Source organism: Diceros bicornis, chromosome X (genome assembly GCF_020826845.1).
Source record: "Diceros bicornis minor isolate mBicDic1 chromosome X, mDicBic1.mat.cur, whole genome shotgun sequence".
In the NCBI taxonomy this organism is placed as follows: domain Eukaryota; kingdom Metazoa; phylum Chordata; class Mammalia; order Perissodactyla; family Rhinocerotidae; genus Diceros; species Diceros bicornis.
Genome location: NC_080781.1, coordinates 109371653 through 109391602, shown reverse-complemented (window position 1 = coordinate 109391602; position 19950 = coordinate 109371653). Strand labels below are relative to the sequence as shown.

At 38.0% G+C, this 19950-nt stretch overlaps 1 protein-coding gene across 2 annotated transcripts in view; it reads right to left on the bottom strand.

The window, feature by feature from the left end:
- Positions 1 to 19950, bottom strand: part of DOCK11 (dedicator of cytokinesis 11) — a 170884-nt gene that overhangs the window by 13358 nt on the left and 137576 nt on the right. For both annotated transcript variants that reach the window (XM_058536579.1, XM_058536580.1), the window contains 4 exons: positions 10501 to 10607; positions 5058 to 5180; positions 1922 to 2035; positions 1239 to 1385 (listed from right to left, as the gene is read on the bottom strand). In XM_058536579.1, coding sequence (XP_058392562.1) covers positions 1239 to 1385; positions 1922 to 2035; positions 5058 to 5180; positions 10501 to 10607 — 491 coding nt within the window. The remainder of the gene's footprint in view (positions 1 to 1238; positions 1386 to 1921; positions 2036 to 5057; positions 5181 to 10500; positions 10608 to 19950) is intronic.

Sequence of the window (19950 nt, the reverse complement as noted above, 5' to 3'; positions counted from 1 at the left end):
TGGTTTTCCAGTAACTTTCCATTTATGGTATCAGCAGGCTTGTGGCAGCAAGCCTATCTGGCTACAAAGAGATAACATATTCTGTTCTCTTAAATCAGTAAAACAATACAAAATAGTGAAACTGATAAGGAAAGAAGCAGAAAGGTTTCGACAAATATTAATGACTTTTGAACCTACCAGCAAAGCTATTTTTTTTTTTTCTGCTGGGAAAGATTTGCCCTGAGCTATTTTTATTTTCTCCCCAAAGCCCCAGTACATAGCTGTATATTCTAGTTGTAAGTCCATGTAAGGCACATGTCTGAGATAAAACCATCTCCCAGAGATATAGGTAAGTCTATGAAGTGAAAAGATCATTTTCATGGTAGACAATGATGTGTCTTTACTATTGCCATGGGCTTTTCACTATGGCAATGCTGCCTACTAGCTGTTAAGTGCTTTGCATAGCACCAGGCACATCATAGCTGCTCAGTAAATATTGCTGTGGCCTACAGGTCCTGAACTGTATAGGTCCTTCCTACCTTAAAAATGAGCTCTCATCCTCCGCATACCTGTGGCAACTAAGGACCGTCAGGCATTCCTACTGTTCTTTCCCGAAGTTCTGCCTATAGGGAACTACGCATTTCCTAGGAAAGGGCCTGTCTTGCTGGAACCTTTCTCATCCTGCCTTGGCGGGGCCTGGTGGGATGTATAACCTTTAGAGCAAGGTTCAAGGCCTCTCTCCTAATCCTACCTCATTGCAAATGTAACTACTGAATAAAGATATCCTAGAATAAAATGTGTGCCCCAAGATGATGACAATCATCAAGTATGAAATTGAGAATCACAATGCACAACAGCATTCACAGTAATAGCTAACCTTTATTGAGCATGCTGGCTTTTATTATTAGTAGTGAATGCTTTTTATGTACCAGAAACTCTAATCACTGTCCATATATTAACTCATTTAATCCATACGACTCCATGAGGAAGGCACTATTATTAGCTCCATTTTACTAATGAGAAAAATGAGGCACAGAGAGGTTAAGTAACTTTCCCATGGTCACACAGCTAGTAAGTGGCAGAGAATGGAGATTTGAATCCTGCTCTCTGACTCTGAAGCCCCTGTCCTTTCTCTCACTATCTGGAAAGGCTCTATTTCCATGCTTCTCCTTCACTAGCTAAAAAAGGAAAAAGTCAGGAACAATGTACCATGCTTGGAACTAACAAATAATGATTTCGAAATGCAGGGTATATGTTACCTTGTCTGAATCCTGAATTATTTTCACATTCTCTGTACCAAATTTTTCACCGTAAAGTTTAACGAGTCTCAGGGAAATCTCCGAGAGGCCAGTGAGCTTTGGTTCTTTATAGATGTACTCCTTTCCATCCTCTTCTTCAAAAAAAGACTATTATAAAGTTAAACATATAATAATTTATAAATAGTATCAGCAAACACAGCATTTAATCTACTAAATAACCAGCAATAATGTATTTGAAATACATTTTAAATAATAGTAGTAAAAGCCACATGCATATATTCACCCTTTTAACTTCAAATAAGTGAGAATTTTCAAACTCACAGTCGTATGAACATAATATTGGCCTGAAGATTTCCACACTTGATTTTTCTCATTCCCGGTATACTTACCTGGTTTTTACTTGAAAGCTTTCAGTACTAGATATTAAATATCTACTTTAAGAAGTGTAACAGAAAATGAAACTGAGGGAAAAATTCAAATCTTCTATGTTGTACTCTGACCTAATGGATTTAGATATGGGAACCAAAGTGAACTTGACACTTAGAAAGGAGGCTTCCCACTGTTGCGATGGGCACTCTATCTAGAGAGAATCCTAGAAGCGAGAACTGCTGCTATAGTAATCTAATGATTCAAAGGTGAATGTTCAAAAAGAAAAACAACTTTATGAACTAATATATACTTACTTGGCCATAAAAGGCAACTCTGAAGAAAGTGCCCAAAAGTCTTTTTTTTGTGTGCATAACCTCCAGAATTTTTGTGTAAGCTCCATGAAGAGTTCTATAAACTTCAGTAAGTTTCTGAAAAATGAGAATATACAAATCAGCTTTGTCTTTTGGTTAATTACTAAATGTCTAAGGTAAATGCACAGGGGAAAAAAGCAACATTATTTCCTTTTCAAAATGGTTTTGGTTGGGTCATTCACAGCCCCCTCCCCCATTGTCACAACTAGACAAAACTCCTCAACAACTGTAGGTCTAAGGGTAGAACTTAAAATGGTCAAATAACACAGTATTCCTAAATATCATGATTCATTTCATTCATATGTCAATAGTAGTGTATACTTGAAATATATTGTATTATTGACTACTATTTTCTATGTGTCTAAATTATTTTAACTGAAAGAGAAGCTAAATTATTTTAACTGAAAGAGAAGCAAAACGTTTTGCTTGAGCCCTTACATGGAGAGATGAGGATAAACAATTCACGTTAAAGCTTTTGGAGATGAAAATAAAATGCAGATACAAAAATAACAGCGTAAGCCTCAGTGAGGACTGCTCTTATACAAGTTCACAAATGTTTTCAAAGAATATATTCTTCTGCACACCCAGAAAAAGGAAGCACAACTTCCTTTTGCAAATAATATTATCAAGAATGTGAAAAGATAACTTAGAGAACAGGAGAAAATATTTGTGAGTCACAGATCTGATAAAGTTTTTGTATCCAGAAAATATAAGGAACTCTCACAATTCAACGACAAAAAGACAGACAATCTAATTTAAAAATGAGCAAAGGACTTGAATAGACATTTCTCCAAAGAAGAAATACAAATGGCCAACAAGCACATGAAAAGATATTCAAAATCATTGGTCATTAAGGAGATACAAAGCAAAATGACGATGTAATACTACTTCACATCCACTAGGATGGTTTTTAACAAAAAACCAAAACCCGCAAGTGTTGGTCAGAATGTGGAATGTGTACATTGCTGGTGGGAATTGAAAAGGGAAAATAGTTTGGTGGTTACTCAAAAGTTATACATAGAATCACCATATGACCCAGCACTTCCACTCCTAGGTATATACCCAAGATAAAGGAAAACATGCTCATATAGAAACTTATGCATGAATATTTACAATAGCACTATTCATAACAGCCAAAAGGTGGAAACAAGCCAAGTGTCTGGCAATGGATAAACAAATTGTGGCATAGCCATACAATGGAATACCATTCAGCCATAAAAAGGAATGAAGTTCTGAGACATGCTACAACTCGGATAGACCTCTAAATGTTCTGCTAAGTGAAAGAAGCCAGACACAAAAGGTCACATCTTCTATTCATCCTTTTTTATGACACATCCAAAATAGCCAAACCCATAGAGACAGAAAGCAGTTTAGTGGTTACCAAGGGATGGGCGATGGGGTAGAAAGTGATTACTTAATGGATATGGCATGTTTTTATGGGGTGATGAAAACATTTTGAAACTAAAGAGAGGTGGTAGGTGCACAATATCAGGAATGCACTAAATGCCACTGAATGGTACACTTGGAAATGGTTAATTGCATGTTAATTGGATCGAATTTCACTTCAATAAAAAAGGGAAACACAGAAGCAGACGTTCTCTAAAATTCTTTCATATTATTTCCTGCAGTTGAGCTTAACTTGAGGGAAATTTTCCTTACCTTTATGGCTGCTATCTCTGACACTTTTCAGTCCATCTCATAACGATACACTGAAAAATTATACATCAGCGTCCTAGAAGCAATTACTTCATCTCATGCAGAATGCTAGGGGATCTATACAGACTCTTACACCCTTATACAAGGAAATAGGAGTAGTTCCCCTATAGAAAATATCACTTCCTTAGAGTAGTAAAATGCTCCCTCGGTTTCTAATCACCTGATCTTCAACTTGAGAGTAATAAAGTGGGTATTTTGAAACTTTTACAAATGTTCTTAGGATGTAATGCTTAGATAGAAGAGGTAATGCCAATTCTTGTCTTGTCTCACAGGGTATTCTTTGCCATCTATATGACCTAGATTTAATTATTTAACTCTTGCTTATTAATATAATCACTTGAACTCCACTATGATTTTTCAGGCATGCCCCATATACACCAAAAGTATGGCAAAGAGAGAAAGACCCAGAACCTGGGAAGAAAAAGTGAGTTTGATCAGAGTCAATTTGGAGCAGAGGAACACTACCCAGATGATATTAAATGTATATGTTTTCACTCTTGGAAACTTCTTCAACAGTAAAACTACCTGCTATATATAAGGATAAATTGCTTTGCTTTTCAAAACAAGTGGCTTGAATCCTAAATCACCCTTTCCCAGCACAGTAGAGGTAGAAATTATGATACGGACTCAGAGGCTTGAATATAAAAATTCCCTGTTCAGTGCTGGTGGCAACAGTTGTTCATTATACTACTATTCTTTATTAACTACCCTTTATCAACAGTTTTATCTGGCAGACTAAATTAGAAAAACTTCTCATAATAGGGCTATTACTAGTATCTTATTATCTCCCCTATTGTCATCTGCCAGCACCTTTAGTCTCCCTGTCGACTTGCAAAGAATAGAATCATGCCTATGCCTCTTCCCAGGGCAACATGGAAATTCAATAGTTTTTTTAGTGAAGACAACACTGGTTTTTTATGCCCTGAGGGGAAGAGGGGAGAGGGCTTGATAAAAGTGTTTTGAGAACCACTAGTATAATCTAAATTTCAATTTACATTTTGGATGTTTTACCCTTAACTTCATTTGGAAAATTTTTATGAATATAAGGTAGGATTCTAATTTTAGGATTTCACAGCATTTTAAAGATCTTAACATTCATACTAGACAAATGTGTCAAAATGATACGCCAAGTTAAGTATCTATATTCTACGATAAAATAACAAATGTCATAATATAATTAACCTTCTAGTCTTCAGAGGGCACATAGTAGCGTGATAGTAACATACTATATTACCATTTTTCTAAGAGTAACATAAAATATCAAATCACAGATCTGATAAAGGTTTAATATCCAGAAAATATAAAGAACTCTTCACAATTCAACAACAAATAGGCCAGTGATACAAATGTTTAAATTACCTACCTCAAACTCACGACGTTTCTCATAAATTGGAATGATCAACTTGGAAATCTCAGAAATTACTTCATAACGTTCTGCTTTCCATAAGCCATCCACACATTGTTCTAGCAACTCCAGCAAAATTTCCTGCATTAAGAGAAAAATGTAATCAGGAATTAGAGATAGTTTTAGAGTTCTAGGCAAATAAATTTTGAACCATTTCAAGTGAATAAAGAACAAACAGAATGTATTAAATTTAATGAAATGCACAGGAGTATACTTGTGTAACTGTATTTTCTAAATCAAATACTTGAAATATTTGAAATTGAAACCACTCTTAAAAACATGAAATTAATATTGACAGTAGTAAACTACATCTATTTATTTTGTTTATTAAAATAATGAAGATGTTAACTGTACTTATAAATGGTAACACACTGAGGAGTATCTTTAAAAGGGGCTATATTGTTTGTTTCAAACTGAGGATGTCTGAATGTCTAATAGGGTAAATTCCACTAAGCCTATAAATGTCCATTATTTTTCCTTTATATTGACTTTATGTTTACACATAATAGAGTCTTAAGAAAATCTGACAACTTTCAAGCTGCTGTGTCAGTGATATAAGTGTTTATTAAAATGTGATTTTGGTAAAGAATGCTTCTATCCTGACTGTTGGTTCTAAAATTAGTGAGGATGATAGGATAAGAGCTCAAGATAGAGATCTCAGACCTTGCCAGAACAACAGCTGCTACAAAACAAACTATTTTGTGAACTATCACCTCATGTTCTCAACAATAAAAAGATGAAGCCAATTACTGATGCTATCTATAAGTCTTTAACAACTTGTTTCTATCTTAAAGAGATGCACTTCAGACCTACAGAACTGATTTGCTAAAATGGCTCTTCCTGTATGTTTTTTAGACAGTTTTGAATTCATCTTTTTCTTAAAATAGCTCTTTCACTTGTGTTTCCTATCTAGCCAGTGTCAACACCCTATAAACCCTTAACTAGAAAACTACAAGCAATTTTGACTCTATGGGTTGAATTGTGTCCCTCAAAAAAGATAAACTGAAGTCCTAACTCCCAGTACCTCAGAATGTGACCTTTCTTGGAACTAAGGTCATTGCAGATGTAATTAGTTAAGGTGAAGTCATACTGAAGTAAGGTGGGCCCTTAATATAATACAAGAAAACAAGAGACATACAGGAGAACACAATGTGACTACAGAGGCAGAGACTGGAGTGATGCAGCTACAAGCCAAGGAACGCCAAAGATTGACAGCTACCACCAGAAGCTAGGAAGAGGTGAGGAAGGATTCTACCCAGGGTCTCAGAGGAAGCGTGGTCCTGAGGACACCTTGATTTCAGACTTTTAAATTCTAGAACTGTGAGACAATAAATTTCTGTTGTTTCAAGCCACCCAGTTGGTGTACTTTGATATGGCAGCCCTAGCAAACTAATGCACTCTCTTTCTTTACTCCTTCTCTAATCAGTTCATCACCAAGTTCTGCCAGTTTTAATTCCTAAATATTTCTCAAATCTGACCCTTCCTCTTCATTTCTACTCGCATTGCTAAGGTTCAAGACCTCATTATTTTTTTCTAACTGATCTTCCTGCCTCCAGCCTTGGCACTTTCAAATCTATCCTCCACAAATACGCCAAAGGGTTCTGATTAAAAAGTAAACCAGACCATGTCCCTCTCCCCTTCTTAAAATCTCAGATGGCTCCCCATCATTCACACAACAAAGGACAAGCTCTTTCATTTGGCACACAAAGCTTGCAATGTTGTGGCCGATACTTCTATAATTTCATCATTCATTACGCCCAGCCTTATGCTTCATGCTCCAACAACTATTTATTAGTAGTTCCCTTGAAGCACCAGGGTGTTGTCTTAACTTTGTGCCATTGTTCATGCTGTACTCTCTTGTCCTTTAATCCTTTTCACTTGGCTAATCTCCTTAAAACAGCTTAGGTATCACCTCTTCCAGGATCCTTCTCCTGATCAACACACAGCAGCAAGACACTAGACACCTTTTTTCCCACTCTGATAATTCACTGGGTGGATATTTATCACTATACTTGCCCATTATCTACATATCTGACTTTCTAAATAGGCTGTGACTCTTCAAGAGTAGGGAGACAATAACTTATTTATATTGGTTTCTTCAGTCACTAGTATAGTGGCAGTGCATAGCAGTTGTGCACTAAATGTTACTACTTGAATAAATGATCGGTGTATTAACATTTCATAGCCAAATTAAAATTTATAGCAAGAGTGGGAAGGAAGAACTCTGGGGGAATTAAAAATCTGTTACAAATTAGTGAGGTTTGTCCCAGGAATGTAAAATTGGTTTACAATTAGGAGAAAAACCAATGTAATATACCACATAAAGAGAATAATGATATCTCCAGCAATAGATGAAGAAAAAGCATTTGAAAAACTTGACACCTCTTCACGATATTAGAAAAGAACTCTTAGGAAACAAGGAATAGATGAGACCTTCCTCAATCTGATAAAGGGCATCTACTAAAACCCTACAGACTGGGGGCCGGCGTGGTGGCGCAAGCGGTTAAGTGTACACACTCCACTGCAGGGGCCCGGGGTTTGCCAGTTCGGATCCCGGGCGCGCACAGACGCACTGCTTGTCAAGCCATGCTGTAGCGGCGTCCCATATAAGTAGAGGAAGATGGGCATGGGTGTTAGCCCAGGGCTAGTATTCCCCAGCAAAAAGAGGAGGATTGGCAGATCTTAGCTCAGGGCTGATCTTCCTCACACACACGCACACACACACACATATATAAAAACAAATTAAATTTCATTATTATTAGTTTAACTCATGTATTTAAATACAGGCACTAAATGGACAACAATTTGTATTTTTCATTTCAATAACACTTGTAAATCCGTGTCAGTTATTTTTCCGTTGGCTAGGGCATGCGAAGAAGCCTTATTACGTAAATTGAAACATAAAATGGCACTTTGTAGATCATGATTCTATCTGTATACATCAAATTAAAAGTATGTATAAACTATTACTGTGGAACACTAGAGTTCCAACAAATGTGTTTACATGGGAAATTAATTATAGTTCTTGACTAATAAGAAACATTACTGCTCTCCATGAGAACATAAAAAAGGCTCAGGCTCAAGGCCATTTCTATGAATGAGTTAAAGCTGCTGTTTGGAAGGCAAGGATGTAACTTCAGTTGTGCTGAACCATTTATCTCCCAGGAACTCCCCTGAATCCGCTGTCAGCCCATAAAAACTGGAGGTCTCTGGAAAATCATCTAAGACCCAAGAAGTGAATTAACTTACCCAAGGCTTCATAGTAAAACAATGAACTGGGATTAATATTCAAGTATCCTGATTTTCTGTTATGATTAATTAATTCAGCAAACATGTTTTAAATATCTACTCTTCCAGGTTCTGGGAGTAAAAGGAAATTTCACTGTCACGTAGGTCAGCGATAAGGCAGGCCTTATTTATGTAGCGCTTAATGACTTATAAAGGACCTTCACATTTATTGTGAAGTGACCAGGATAGTATTATTTTCTTTATTTTACTGATGAGGAGAGAGACTCATATAGAAACAGTAGGTAAAGCTTTTAGGCATATCATCTTAGCTGAATGAACCAGAGCTAACTTGAGATGTGCTTGTATTTTAAAAAAACAATTCATACAGTGTGTCTCTGTCACTTTAACCTGACTGCTTATGTTACTTAATACAATTTTTTAAAAATGTATTTCTTCATTAAGTAGTAGATAATAACAACAACAAACAAAAACATAGAGACAGAGATTGGATTGGTGGTTACCAGAGGGGCAGGGGGGAGGGAGGAGGGCGAAAGGGATAATTCAGCACATGTGTGATGATGGGTTGTAATTAGTATCTGGGTGGTGAACATGATGTAATCTATGCAGAAATAGAGGTATAATGATGTACACCTGAAATTTATACAATGTTATAAACCAATGTTATTGTAATGAACAAAAAATTTTTAAAAATGTATTTCTAAGGGACTACAACCCTTAAATCTCTCTGCTTTTGTTGTTTGTTTCTTTTCTTTTTTCTTTTTTTGTCTTCTCATTCTTTAATCATGAACTTCTCTATGGTTTAGTCTTTGGTGCTCTGGTGTTCACTTGCTATATCATCTCCCATTCTCACCCTGCTTTGGTTCTCTCACAGATATGACTTCCAGATGTGGATCTCTCTCCTTAGATTCAGTTCCAAATTTCTAATGGCCTGATGGTTATTTCCATTTTGACAACCTTTTACTTCAAATTCAACACACATCAAAAACTGAGTCCATCATCCTCCCTGTAAAATCATCCGTCATTTTTCTGTAATATCCAAACCAGAAATCTCAGAGCTACCTTTGACCGTTCCCCTCCCACAGCCATCAAGTCCTCCTCTGTTCTTCATAGTGTTTCCTGAATCTGTCACTATCTGGGTTTAGGCCCCAACTGCCTCATGTATGGACTCTTAGGGCAGCCCACTCTCTAGCCTCTGCCTCCAGCCTCTATCCATCTCCCTCCAATACCTCTCCCACATTACCACCAAACTAACCTTCCACCTTCTTTGCTTTCATCTTGTCATTATTCTGCTCAAAAACCTTTGATTGCAATTTAACATGCCACTGAATAAAGCCCAAACATTCAAAGTTTCTCAAAATCTGACGTCAACTACTACTCTTATCTATGCGAACCCACTGTTTAGCTGAAAGGAGCCACTCACTGTGCCCCAAACATGCCTTATACTTTCCCACCTCTTCACTTTTGTCCCTGTTGTTCTCTGCAGAATGCCTTCAGGGTGTCCTCACTCTTCAAACCCCTCTCTAATCGTTACCTCCTCTGTTCTACCTCAGCTCCAAGACATCTCTCTCACCTCTGACTTTGCTTGGAACATCTGTCTACATTATTCAGATATATATAGTATTCTCTTCAGGTAGACATTAGAGGTCAAGGATCAGCCATATCTAATTATTTTATACCTCCTATATTGCCAAGTACAGAGCCCTGCTCATAAGTCAGTGCTTAATACATATCTGGTGATTGATTGACAACTGAAGCTGTTTGCTCTCCACATGAAGTTTAGAGCAGAAATATTCCATTTTAAAAATACTTGTATGCATACTCTGCTTAGCTGAGTACATTGCTTAGCTGTTACATTGTTAACTATATTTTTTATGGAGATTTTTCCAAAGTATGTTGATCCTGATCTGGTTACTGGGATGGTGATTTGAGGATGATAAATGTTGCATTTCTTAAACCAGACAATAGGAACAGTTCCAGAGACAGGACTCCACATTCCAAACAGGGACATCTTTGCCTTGGGCAGTTTTAATGCTTATAGTTCATCAACTCGTAGTTACCTTCCAAATTAAGTTAGCTATAATAATTTTTCAATATAAATAAATTTTAATAAGTTAAATTTATATAACTGGCAATGCAGGCTCTGGAATCTTACTTCACTATAATGGACATCCATCATTCCAGCATCTTCTTTCATTGCTCCTTCTTCATCTATATTGGGAGTAATTTTCTTGAAGGCTGAACATCCATTAGGGAATAATTCTGTGTGAATAAAAAGCAGTGAAGTAAATTTATTAGAAAAAGAAGTGTTTTCTAACTCAAAAAGATATATGCACCCCCACGTTCATTGCAGCATTATTCACAATAGCCAAGACTTGGAAACAACCCAAGTGCCCATCAACGGATGAATGGATAAAGAAGATGTGGCATATATACACAATGGATTACTACTCAGCCATAAAGAAAGACAAAATCATGCTATTTGCGACAACATGGATAGACCTTGAGGCTATTATGCTAAGAGAAATAAGTCAGACAGGGAAAGACAAATACCGTATGATTTCACTCATATGTGGAAGATAAACACACAGATAAGGAAAATAGATTGGTGGTTACCAGAGGGGAAGAGGGTGAGGAGAGAGCAAAAGGGGTAAAGGGCCACATATATATGATGATGGATGGCAACTAGACTATTGGTGTTCAACACGATGTAGTCTATACAGAAACTGAAATATAATAATGTACACCTGAAATGTACACAATGTTATAAACCAATATGACCTCAATAGAATATTTTTTTAAAAAAAGAAGTGTTTTATAAATAACAGCCTTACAGGAATTGGTTACCCCTAAAAATAATAGACATTTTTGTAAGGATCAAAGTCATAAGTGCAATTTTCAGTTACAAAAAAAGAATTTTATAAATTATTTCCATCAACTACAGTCTACCAGTCTTTTTCCCAAAAAGTGAGCTCAAGTTATTTACAAATGTCATTCCCTGACTATGCATCATCTTCAACAGCTAGTATAGTAAATGTTTCCCTAGTACAATCTAAAAATTGTCATTAACACTTTGATCCTGTGTACATTTATGGTTTGTCACCTAAACAAGGAGGGCATATACTTTTCAGGTAACCACTGAATGAGCTTTTGTAACCATCTCTAGTTCCTAATTTCACTGGAGAATTGGAAAAGGAAGTGGGTTGTTGGAGGAGGCCTACCCTAGGACTTGTAAGAGAGGCAGAAATATAAAACAGTTGGCAGGGATGAAGTATCCTTGGAGAAACAGGACGGGGCACTGGAAGAACCAGAGCTTCCAGAGTCAGACCCAGTTCTATCACTAGTTGTATGATTTTAGACCTGTTTATCTCTCTAGGCCTGTAAAAAGTTTTGTCATCTGTAAAAGAGATAATAGCTACCTTATGAGAATTAAATGAAATGAAGTCTTTAGAACAGAACCTAGCATATAAGAAGTGTTCGATCAATTATTACCAAACAAAGCTACCAATAAACAAACTAACTTTCTCAAGACAGAATAAAATAATTGCTGCTAGCTGGTACAGTAAGTGACACTGGAGCTGAATCCCTAGGAAGTAGGAAGTGAGCTCAAGCTGAGAACAGCTGCTGTAGGATTGTGGACCAAATTGTTACTGTCAAGCAAGAGTCTAGGTATAAAAGGCCACGTGGTTGCCCTACATATTCTGAACAGGGGAACACGTCCAAACACTCCTGCTGTGGCTGCCTTTACCCTTATCTAAGTGGGCTGTAATTTTAGAGTTTAAGGAAAATTCAGCTTCCTTATAACAGAATCTGCCAGTTAGTGAAAAGTGGCTGGTCACAAAGGGAACAAATTCTGATAGTGGCTGGTCACGAGGGAACAAACAGCTGTTGCAATCTATTATTCTACAACCTCTCTAATAGTGATGCTTAGAAATAATGACCTACTCACAACTAAATATCTGGTAAGCTTCCTGGGGTTAGAGGGTGGGGAAGGAAGAAGGAAGGTTTACAAAAGGCAGACCTCATATTTAGATTTCTCAGAATTCTGGTAGAAAAAAAGGTCACAGATCAGGGCTTGGATTTTGCCAACTCTTCTTGTGTCAATGGACGCTAACTAGACATACACCCTCTGGTAAGATGCTTGATGGAACAGAAGTTATCAGGTAAGCACCACACTTCTATGAGAGATAGAGATGGTATTCTGGTGAGGGAAGATGGGGTTATTTTGAAGTACTTTTTCAAGAATGGAGAAACACATAGGGAGTAGTCAGTGGATTTCTTTTTTTTCCCCTTATATTAATTAATTAATTAATTAATTTCATTGAGGTGACGTTTGTTTATAACATTATATAAATTTCTTAGATTTCTGTTAAGGAAGGAGAGGCAGAAATGAAAATGAGATTTACTTTCACCCACTGGACTTGAGGGCTGTTTTTGTTCAAAGAAATTAAATAATAAAAGACACTGAAGACAGAGCATGACACACTTCATTTCTGAAGCATGCCTAAAATGGTCTGTTCTAGGAGAGTTCTATTCAAAGTGCTGGACCACAACAAGATAAGTAACTTGCACCAGAATGTAAATCAATTTGTCATTTCGTTCTTTGACAAATTCTATGAAAAAAAATAGTCAGCTGAACGAAACATTGTGCTTAGTGACATAGCTGATTTACAATCAAGATAATACTCCTTATTTTGCTGTAGACCAGTAACAGACAGTTCTCAGACCGGCAGCTGCTCCATGGGCCACTCTTTGAGTAGTAGTACATTAGGAGAATTTTTTGAAATTTAGGAGAAAATGTCCCACTTGATCACCTCTATGAAGTCGAGAGCTAGGCAGTAAGGAAGAGGGCCCCAAAACTTGAGTGAAGAGATAAAGAATGTAGTCCTTGAGCCAGGCCTGATGGCCTAGTGGTTAAAGTTCAGTGCTCTCACCACTTGGGCGGCCCGGGTTTGTTTCCCGGTCCCAGAACCACACCACTCATCTGTCGGGTGTCATGCTGTGGTGGCGGCTCACGTAGAAGAACTAGAATGACTTACAACTAGGATATACAACCATGCACTGGGGCTTTGGGGAGGGGTAAAAAAAAAAAAAAGGAAGCTTGGCAACAGATGTTAGCTCAGGGCGAATCTTTCCCTGTAAAAAAAAAAAAAAGAAAGAAAAGATTCACTGAGCCTTAAAAAGAGAATTTAGGCCTTAACAAAGAAAAGGGTCAATCCCTGAAGGCCTCAGGCAGCTAGGCCCATGACTGGGGAAAAAAATTCCTGTCTGCTCCAAGGAGATTATTATTTTAAGTGATCTCTAAATCTAGCATTTTTCTAGAATGCCGTGGTTTAGGGGAGGACAAAAAGGGGCACACTCCTATGCCTGAGATCAGACGAGGCTTGGGAGAGAGTCTTCTGGTGTGTATCTTAAGTAGAAAGAGGGTAAATTATGCTTCCTCTCAGAAAAAAACTGGTCAATGCCCACTTTTGGAGTCTGTCATCTGCATCATCTGGTGTAATGACTACTATGGATTTTCAGCTTCAGAGTCCACTATTCTTGCTAAGTGTGTTATCTTGATTCTTATGCCTGATGACATACCTCTATCTAAAGGAGACTATATCCCTTGTTTGCTTCCCTCATCAACACCCACCAAACTATCCAATGATATGAGGACCCTTTGGTTTGTTAGGGTCTTTAAAATGCTTGGGGAAAATTCTGATTCCCCTTAGTCCTAGGAAGATTTTCAGATGAAACAAGTTGGTGAATCTAGAAGTGGCCAGTGTACATATCCCAACAGAGGGACGCATGTGTTTGAAGGATCTCACATAGCCCTACGTAGCATTATATAAGGTGGTCTTGGAGAGTCTGCTCTCAATATTTCTGGTATGTGACCTGGATTCCTGACCTTGCCCTTCATAGCTGTAGCTTGTGTATTCCCAACTGTTGTCCTAGGGAAAGCAAGATGCAAACTGTCCAAGCAGAGAACACTACCGTCAGGACAAATTATCCCATGAAAAAAGTGGGGAGGAGTTTGGAGGATGGGCAAGCAGTCCAACCCTTGATAAAATAAGACTGCTGGTCAGAAGAAGGATAAGTAAGAGTCCTGAGGGAGGGCAAAAAAGGGAAAAAGTTGTAATTAGGAAAAAATTGGGGAATAAAAAGCTTTGCAGAGGGCCGGCCCCGTGGCTTAGCGGTTAAGTGAGCGTGCTCCGCTACTGGCGGCCCGGGTTCGGATCCCAGGCGCGCACCGACGCACTGCTTCTCTGGCCATGCTGAGGCCATGTCCCACATACAGCAACTAGAAGGATGTGCAACTATGACATACAACTATCTACTGGGGCTTTGGGGGAAAAAAAAAGAGGAGGATTGGCAATAGATGTTAGCTCAGAGCCGGTCTTCCTCAGCAAAGGGGACGATTAGCATGGATGTTAGCTCAGGGCTGATCTTCCTCACAAAAAAAAAAAAAAGCTTTGCAGAACTTAAGCTATCGGGTTTTGGGTGCAAACACTTGGGAAAGGGAGCAACGTTATCCTCTAAGGAAGGAAAAGAGCAGACTCTATGGGAAAGGAAATCCCTTTTTCTGGGTTGATAGGGGAGCCCTCCAGGCGTAAAGCTTTGCTGACCATCAATGCTATGTGGTGGTGGAAGAATGCAGAGACTTGACTCTTGTCTTCCCTGCAGGAAAACAGCTGTGCTCTCTCTCAGGAAGAAAAGAGGGAGACGTATACGAAGTCTAGCCTCCAGAGAATGAGACCGAAACCATTTTGAGGTTCTCAGACAAAAGAGAAATGAGGAAATTTAGATCTGTCTTTTATTTTATATTTTTTTAGGCTGGGAGTAAGTAACACCCAGTATCACCACCAGCGGTAACTTAGGTACAAGGAAGAGAATGATAATCCTTAAGGGCTCTCTGGTAGAAAGAGCAAGAAGTTTGAGGGTGGGAGTGGGGCAAGGAGAACTGCACATCTCCCTCCCCTTTCCCTTTCAGTTCAGTGCCTGAAACATGATAAAAACCATTTAGAAATGGTCCCTCACTGGTGTTCTGTAGTCTCCCCTGCGGGGCAGGGGCCCAAGCCCTTGCTTCCTTAGGCAACCACCCAATGGGACAAATTATTTTTTTTTTGAGAACTCTAAACAGGAGAACATCTGTCTCCAGTGCATCAGCTGGTAAGTAGTATGTCATTCCATCTTGATTAAAAACAATGCTTTATAATGACTTCAAGAGAAATGGCATAGGACTTGGAGAAAACAGAAAAGTTTTGGCAATTGATACGTCAGAGATTTAAAATATATTCTAACTCCTCTTTTGCCTTCATTATCAAAGGACACAATGATAGAAAACAAAGGGTTCTAGAATTGCTCAATTATTTTTGTTAAAGAAGTTTGTCTTAAGTGTAAATAAAACTTTTTTTTCCAGTTCTGCACTCAAATGTATTTTTATTTCCTCTGTGAATATCCAGGTCTTATCTAGATCATGGAGTTCTCAGACTGAATGACAGGTTAACAGATCAAGTTTTTGACTTGTGTTTTAAATTAGTATAACTATTCTAGTTTAATCAGCTAATGAACAAAAGAAGGTGTTTTGGATCATTTGAATGATTGAAGCTAAGGGGAAATCCCTGAGAATTTTAATACTGTCACCGTTTTAGAATAAGGTTTTCTAGTTTAAGCAAGCAGAATTTTCCAGGTTTAAAAATAGATGGCACTTATAAATAAATATGTAAACTTGCCCTAAATTCAACATTATTTTTTGTGTAAAATGCAAAACATTATTTTTTCCTACTCAGAGATGGACTCTTTGATTTCTATAAAGGATAAATTCTAAAAAACCTTGAAGGTATTATGAAATATTTAAATGACTCGTTAAAAGCCCTATTTCCACTTGTTGAAACATGTTACATTGTTTGGTGTTCAGGCTAGGTGCCTCAAGCTAATGTCCAAAAAACCACAGCAATATTTATATTCTATTTTAGTTGCTAATTTGTCCAATCCTATAGTTATATTTCTAAAGCTTAAGGATTGATAATGGAGGTAATTCTTGATTTTTGCTTAGTTTTAAGTCTCTGCACTTGTGAAAAAAACTCTAGGGAAATATTTTAATATATTTAACTATTTTCAGTATCTAAAGGACATAGTTTTATACTTAGTAGACATAAAACTCTTATTTTAGATTTCTACTAATTAAAAAGATGAGATAATATTAACCTAATTTATCTGAAAGATACACCTGAAAATTTATTTAGTACCATGTTTAGGGTTCTCATATTTGTTAGTTTATTTGAAATTGTAGGCATACAATTTCAATATTGGTCTGCCTGTAATTTCACAGGCAGACCAGTGATACAGAGAAAAAACCTCAAACAGGGACTTCTGATAATTTCTTTCTCCATTTTAAAACCACATATGTACTAAAAGGAGAAAACCAGAGTGTACCAATTTCAAACACATGGATTGTTCAAAGAATTTCAGTATCAAACAGAAAGTATTAATTTTAAATGCAAGTAAAATGAATCTGCATTTTAGTCATGATACCATGTTTGGGAGGACTCTTTTTAGAAAAAGACTCTCCACATGGGTGGAATAGCAGGCAATCAGACACTGAGCCTTAGATGTGAAATGAAAGATAAATAGTTAACCGTAGGAATTCTGGAATTAAAAAACAAAACAAAACAAAACGAAACATGGTTGTGTTCTCATAGCCAAAACCAGAGTGACATGACTCCCACAAGATGGTTTCAGTTTGCCCTAATGCTACTCATTCAACTGCCTTAAAGAAAGTAGATTGGCCACTATGACAGATAGTGGGAGATTTCTTTGCAATGTCCATTGCCAATCAATTTTTTTTTTTTTTTTGCAGGGAAAGATTCCCCCTGAGCTAACATCTGTCGCCAATCTTCCTCTTTTTTTTTCCCTCTCCAAACCCCCAGTGCATGGTTGTATGTCCTAATTGTAAGTCATTCTAGTTCTTCTATGGGAGCTACTGCCACAGCATGGCAACTGACAGACAGGTGGTGTGGTTCCGCGACCAGGAAGCAAACCTGGGCTGCCGAAGCAGTGAGCAGCGAGCTTTAACCACTAGGCCATCAGGGCTGGCTCGCCAATCAATTTTTAAACCTAACTCAACTGTTTTACTATTTGAATAGTTGTTACAGTAGTCAACAATACTGTTTTTGAAAGGGAAGCTTTCAGGCAGATTCCTGAAATAGACCTGCTGGATCTTGAAGCCCTTCAAGACCATGACTCCTTTTTTTTCTTTCTTTTCTTTTCAGTTTCTCTCCCAACCCCAGCTCTATTGAGACATAGTTGATACATAACACTGTGTAAGTTGAAGGTATGTGTGCTGATTTGGTACATGTATATATTGTGAAATGATTACCACAGTAGTGTTAATCACCACACATAATTATCATTTTTTGGGGGGTGAGAACATTTAAGATCTGCAATCTCAGCAACTTTCAAGTATATAATACAGTATTATTAACTATAATCACTATGCTGTACATTAGATCTCCAGAATGTATTCACCTTATAAGTGGAAGTTTGTACCCTTTGAATAACATCTCCCCACTTCCCCTCACCCTCAGCCCCTGGCCACCACCATTCTACTCTCTGTTTCTACAAGTTTAGCTTTTTTAGATTCTACATATAAGTGAGATTATACAGTATTTGTCTCTTTCTGTCTGACTCATTGCACTCAGCATGATGCCCTCAAGGTCCATTCATGTTGTCACAAATGGCAGAATTTCGTTCTTTCTCATGGCTGAATAATATTGCATTGTGTGTGTAAACATATATACACCACATGTTCTTTATCCTTTCATATGAATCCATTCCATGTGTTTTCATGTTACTAATTAGTTACTAATTTCATTTCAGCTTGAAGAACTTCTTTCAACATTTCTTGTACAGCAGGTCTAGTGGTGATGCAACTCCCTCAGCTTTTGTTTGCCTGGGAACGTCTTTATCTGTCCTTCATTTCTGAAGGACAACTTTGCTGGATAGAGTATTCTTGGTTGCCAGGTTTTTTTTCTTTCGGCACTTTGAACATATCATCCCACTCTTTCCTGGCCTGTAAGGTTTCTGCTGAGAAATCCACTGACAGCCTTATGAGGATTCCCTTATAAGTTGTAAGCTGCTTTTCTCTTGCTGCCTTTAGGATTCTCTTTGATTTTTGACAGTTTTATTATAATGTGTCTTAGAGAAGACCTCTTTATGTTGAGTTTGGGGATCTATGAGCTTCATGAACTCGGATGTCCAAACGTCTCCCCAGATTTGGGATGTTCTCAGCCCTTATTTCTTTAAATATGCTTTCTCTCTCCTTCTCTCTCTCTTCTCCTTCTAGGACTCCAGTAATTTGCAGATTGTTTCTTTTGATGGTATCCCATAGATCACGTAGGCTTTCTTCCCTCTTTCATTCTTTTTGCTTTCTTCTCCTCTGACTGGATAATTTCAAAGGTTCTGTCTTCTAATTCACAGATTATTTCTTCTGCTTTATTCATTCTGCTGGTATCTACTGCATTTTTCACTTCATTCATTGCATTCTTCAGCTCCAGAATTTGTTTGGTCCTTTTTTATGATTTCTATCTCTTTAACTTCTCATTTTGTTCATGTATTGTTTTCCTGATTTTGTTGAAGTGTCCTTCTGTTTTATTGTAGCTCATTGAGGTTCCCTAAAACAGCTATTTTGAATTCTTTATTAGGTAAATTGTAGATCTCCATGCCTTTGAGCTTGGTTACTGAAAGATTATTGTGATTCTTTGGTGGTGTCATTCCTTGAAGTCTTGCATTGCTGTCTTCACATCTGAAGTAGCAGTCATCTCCAATCATCTTTACTGACTGACTTTGGGAGAGAAATACCTTCCATCTGCTGTGCTTGGGGTTCTGAGGCTTTCACAGATCTTCTGTGGATACACCTGCTCCACATTTCTTGTGGCAGAAATCTTAAGCTTGTATGCCTTCTCTCCATCATGCAACACACCAGGCCAGGTGCTAACAGCCTCCCTTTTGCTTTCCCAAATGTGGTGCTAAAGACCACATCTGTGGTCTCTCCCTGGCCTACAGATTCTGGCTGGTTTTCTGCATGTGCTCACTAGCTGTCTGCCAAAGCTTGCTCTCACTGCCATCAGAAATGTGCATAGGGACACAGCTATAGGATAGGGGAGTATGTGATTGAGGCACATGGAGCACTGGGGGTGCCCGTGGGCCAGTTGGGGGATCCATGGGCTAAGTGTCCCTCGTGGCTTGTTGGTGGGCTGCTTGATGAAGTCTGTGATGTGGTTAGTAGGATTCGTGTCCCTTTAATGCCCTCTGAGAGTCCTATCTGCTGCTCTTGCAGCCTCTTCCCACTCCCCAGTCACGCAGCTCACAACTCAGTACTCTGAATGGGGCAAGAGAGAAATGGGCCTCTTTGGCAGTATCCTGTACTGCTAGGGAAGCTAGGTGCTCACTCACATGCTCTCACTTTCCCCCGCAGAAGAAATCACGGGCGAGAAGATCTCTTTTGGCACTGAGCTGTGCCACTTTGGGAAAGGGGTGACACAAGTCAAGTCAAACTGTTCCTCTTACCTCCTCCAATACAGCCAAACTTCTTTCTTTTTTTTTTTTTTTCTCTAATGGCATG